Raw genomic sequence first — 5,245 nt, 5'->3', positions numbered from 1 at the left:
TTAAACTTTTGAATTCAGTTCTTGAATAGTTTAACTTATGTTTGGTTAATAGTATATTAAAAATTTTACATTATTATATTTTTGAATCACCTAAACACTTGGCATTTCTGCCTCCTAAAATATTGAAAAAAAAAAAAAAAAAAACTAAGAATAATTTGACCATTTCCTGTTACGATTTACGTTCTCGCAATTACAATTATGCAAATTAATGCTGTTAGTTGAAGAATTTTTCTCGTGAAATTTTGACTTTCTCTTCGAATCCGAGGTAGAGAATCTGCAACGTTTGAAGGAAGTATTTGCAGTCTAAACCCTTATTGGAAGAACCAGGATGATTCAGGGGGGGAGGGGGACTGCAAAAAGCAATTCCAGGGATATTAAGCTTTCCTTTTATTTTAGAAATTATTTCATAAATCAAATTCACTCAATAAAATTTCTAAGAAAGTAATGAATCAGTTATACAATGTATCCCTTGAACTATTATTATATTAATATGGAGAAAATTTTACCTTCATGTATTGAATGCACCCAAGATCACGACTGATGTCCAACTGAGTACTACAAGCCAGAAATATGTAGCTTCTAAGACAGTGAGAACACCAACAGCAACAGTCTTCCAACTTTCAATTTTTCATGCAAGTAGATGGTTATTTCCTTTTCTCCAAGCAAATCAAATTCCTTTTGGCATGAGTTGCAGTCTTTTAAATGGCGCTTAGCTTTCAAAACCAGAAGTCAGAAATAAAGAATCCTTGCAACAATAATCCTTGCTTTAAAGACTTATGAAAGGTGTTTCCAGACACTGAATAAATGGGAGCCAGAGGAAATCGTGATGAAACCATATCATTTAGGAACTCTGAGCTTACAACCTTTTCTACTTTACACACGATGAATTTCTTTTATTTGGAATGTAGTGAAAAGCGCTTTAAAAAGTATTCTACAAATAATGTAATATTCAAACACGTGAAAATTGCATTAGTTGTTTAAGGAAAATAAGCTTTTAAAAATTCCAAGATAAAAATATCTGTTCAGAGAAAGGATCTTTCGTAAATGAAAGATGATCACATAGCTTGTACCATCAGTAATAAATTACATTAAAAATTAATCATCTGAAATAAATGCAAAACTTTCTATTGGTAGAGAGAACAGAGTAAGATCTGCTCAATTTCATTTGATAAAATAATCTCATGATTCTATTTTGCTCTTATCTAAATATTATTTGCTCTTTCTGTCTGTAAATATGTTTATCAATTTTTCTATGTAGCCTGATAACATGATTGTAATGATTTAGTTGAAGTTTAAATTAGTTTCTTTTCTTCACGTACTATTCCTAATAGATTTACACACTACGACTTAAGGGTTTGTTTCATTTAATTTCTTCAATTCAATTGATTCGCACTATATAATTCACTGTCATTTCATGTGAAAAATGGGGTTGTGAAAACTCCGGATTGCAATATAATCCGTATTTCAATACTGAATGCCAAAATGAGGATTTTTCGATTAGCCGTATTTGTCCCGTGATATTTTAATGAATAAATGTATACGCATCATTCCAATAAATACTTTTCAAATAAAATTAGATTGCTCAAATATCAACTTGAAAGCAATGCAAAGTGATGTCACTTCAGATAAGCAGAAAAAACAACGAATTCGAATAAACCCAAAAATTAGATTTGGAGCAGCAATATAGAAAGAGCATACAGTGAATAATATATAAGATTATATTGCGATTATTTTCTTCAGTGTAACGTTAAAACGTTGCTATTTTAAATTCACTATTAAGCCAAAATAACCAATAATTAGTATTGCTGCACGACTTTTAAGTATCACTGAAAATATAGAAGTCGATTTGTTTAGAAGATGCTTTAACTATATTCCCAACCACAAATAGATTAATTGCTTAATGCATTTAAATAAGTTAAAAACTTTCACTACTAGTTTGCTTTAAATATGCAAAAAGAAGTTTAATTATTCAGGTTAAGTGGGTTTGTAAACTACTTTGCACTTTGTTTAATAATTTTATGAAATTAATGAAGTTTCTTTACCGAGGAATCTATTATTAAACCAAAATGTGAATATTGCATTTCTGCAGATCATTTAATTTTCAAATAGAAATATATTCATTGTTGAATCTTTCAATAACTGTATTTAATTAAAAGATCAATTTTCCGGTAGTCCGTTACAAAATTTACAATCTTAAAATCCAAACCCAAGTATTTAATTACATGCAGCCAATTTTAAACTTAATTTACTTATTAAGTTATTCTATTATCCTTTCGTTTGGGTTGGCAACACTGTACGCTAAAATTTATCGAAGTCGTTAATTTCTAATTCAAGGGGTGCGATTTTTAGAAACGAACAAACTTTCATAATTCCTTTGATAAGTTTCAAGCTGAACTTAGGAGAAGAATTGTAACCTTTAATCACGGAGTTTCATATGAGAATAAAGGAAGTGCATAATTTCAAATTCGATAATTCAAAGTGAACAAATTTAATTGATATCACCTATCCTGGGTTGGGAAATTGAACAGTGACTTTATCAGTATTTGTTTTATTTCTCTGTAGGGAATAATTACCCTCAACAGAAAACTATACGATAAATATTTTAAAGTTGTAACGAAAAACTCAACCAGCAAAGAAATAACTTGATTAAGACCTGTTTATTAGCACTAAAAGGTTGTCTTAAAAACTATATACTTTATCCATGAAAGAATTTAGACCAACGAATGTTGTTAGGAGGTCGGTTGCTGAGTTGTACATTGTGGTGGTGATATCACATTGAATGCCCAATATTTTGAAGTATCAAAAGTCTAATTGGTTAAAATAAAGAATTTTTTAAATATTTTTATGGGCAAAATATACGTAGAAATTTAAAAGATTTAAAAATATTAAACGTCAGGAAAGCTATTTGGGGGAAGTTTTCCAAAATATCTAGAATTTCTATCATTGATTCAGCATGTAATTTTATTTGCAAATCACCAAGCTCAAATTAAATAGCAGGATATCTACATAATGGACCTCAACTACAAAGTTAAACGGATTTTAATACTCCTGATTTGGTTGCTAGGCGATAAGGACATTGAAAATTTGCATTGTTCTTTAAGAGATTTGAAAACAGAAATCGTAAGAGAAATCTCAAGGATTTGTTGCAAAAATAAAGAATACTATATAATAAACATTAAAATTTTCAAAACCTAATTTACGTTCTTCCGAAAATTATATCAACCCTAAAACATGTTAATCTGTCGCTTCTCTTGATATAAAAATAAAATATTTGGGATTACCTAATTCATTGGTTCTAATCAATTACTGACATTAAAAGATGCAATTGATACAATTTAATTGGGAATTAAACTTTTGGAATACACATATTTTCAAAACCAAATGAGTTGAAATAAAAAAAAAGTTTCCGAGACCATGGTCTACATATTGATTGGTTAAATTAAAAGATATATATTAATTTTGGAACTAGATAGATGTCTCTAAATTGCAAGTGATGAAATTTTTAAATACACTGAACCATTACAAAGGATTATGTTTTATCAAAGAAAATTTAGCAACATTTCCTCATAAGCCAACACCTGAATAATCGGAAGGAAGTTGAAGTAAAAATTGATGTTGATGGGATAAAAAGTCTTGATGTTAAAGAATATTATGTAAAAAGCCAGACAAACTTCATTGCTTTTTAGAATACATACCCACAGCCATATGCCTGCATATATATTATACGGAAAATTCTCTTTTCGCATTTCGATGCGAAAAAATTCTACATTTTCCTTATATCACCAAAATTCAAATTACTATCATTATCCACGCCTCGGATCACCAAGAACCCATATTTCTCTGATCAATCACACTTCGGACTACCAAGACGCTAATCTCATTGACTGCCCAAGCCTTGGACTGACGAGAACCATATTTCGCTCATTACCCAACCTCAAACCACAAATTCCCTCAAAATTCATTCATGCATTACCCGCACCTCAAACCACCAAAAATCCTCCATGCATTACCCGCACCTCAAACCACCAAAAATCCTCCATGCATTACCCGCACCTCAAACCACCAAAAATCCTCCATGCATTACCCGCACCTCAAACCACCAAAAATCCTCCATGCATTACCCGCACCTCAAACCACCAAAAATCATCCATGCATTACCCGCACCTCCAACCACCAAAAACCCTCCATGCATTACCCGCACCTCCAACCACCAAAAACCCTCCATGCATTACCCGCACCTCCAACCACCAAAAACCCTCCATGCATTACCCGCACCACCAACACCCCAAAATTCATTCATGCATTACCCGCACCTCAAACCACCAACACCCCAAAATTCATTCATGCATTACCCACGCCTCAAACCACCAACACCCCAAAATTCATTCATGCATTACTCACGCCTCAAACCACCAACACCCCAAAATTCATTCATGCATTACCCACGCCTCAAACCACCAACACCCCAAAATTCATTCATGCATTACCCACGCCTCAAACCACCAACACCCCAAAATTCATTCATGCATTACCCACGCCTCAAACCACCAACACCCCAAAATTCATTCATGCATTACCCACGCCTCAAACCACCAACACCCCAAAATTCATTCATGCATTACCCACGCCTCAAACCACCAACACCCCAAAATTCATTCATGCATTACCCACGCCTCAAACCACCAACACCCCAAAATTCATTCATGCATTACCCACGCCTCAAACCACCAACACCCCAAAATTCATTCATGCATTACCCACGCCTCAAACCACCAACACCCCAAAATTCATTCATGCATTACCCACACCTCAAACCACCAACACCCCAAAATTCATTCATGCTTTATCCACGCCTCAAACCACCATCACCCCAAAATTCATTCATGCTTTATCCACGCCTCAAACCACCATCACCCCAAAATTAATTCATTACCCACACCTCAAACTGCAAACGACGCAAAATATATTCATTCATTACCCACACCTCAAACTACCGACGTCCCAAAACGTATTCATCCACTGCCCATACTTTTCATTTTTATATTAAGCTTTTGACTCGATTCATGTTTCACATATTGTCTACGTAATAAAATATTCTGATTTCTCTGTATAGAGCATATTTTGCAAATCAAAATTCTTACACCTAAATCAACACTGGAAACATTTCATTCAATACCCACCATCAAAACGTACCATTAACTCTTGAAGCTACACCCGTTTCCATGAAATGCTCGACAAATACAAC

At 33.3% G+C, this 5,245-nt stretch overlaps 1 protein-coding gene across 1 annotated transcript; it reads left to right on the top strand.

Annotated features, from left to right (window-relative positions):
* The first annotated feature begins 4,001 nt into the window (after positions 1 to 4,001).
* On the top strand, positions 4,002 to 4,925 carry LOC129972787 (uncharacterized). Its single transcript, XM_056087052.1, has one exon. The coding sequence runs from the start codon at positions 4,002 to 4,004 to the stop codon at positions 4,923 to 4,925; it is 924 nt and encodes a 307-aa protein (XP_055943027.1).
* The last annotated feature ends 320 nt before the right edge of the window (positions 4,926 to 5,245 follow it).

This window comes from Argiope bruennichi, chromosome 1, assembly GCF_947563725.1.
Source record: "Argiope bruennichi chromosome 1, qqArgBrue1.1, whole genome shotgun sequence".
NCBI classification, from domain to species: domain Eukaryota; kingdom Metazoa; phylum Arthropoda; class Arachnida; order Araneae; family Araneidae; genus Argiope; species Argiope bruennichi.
This window is presented reverse-complemented; position numbering and strand designations above follow the sequence as displayed.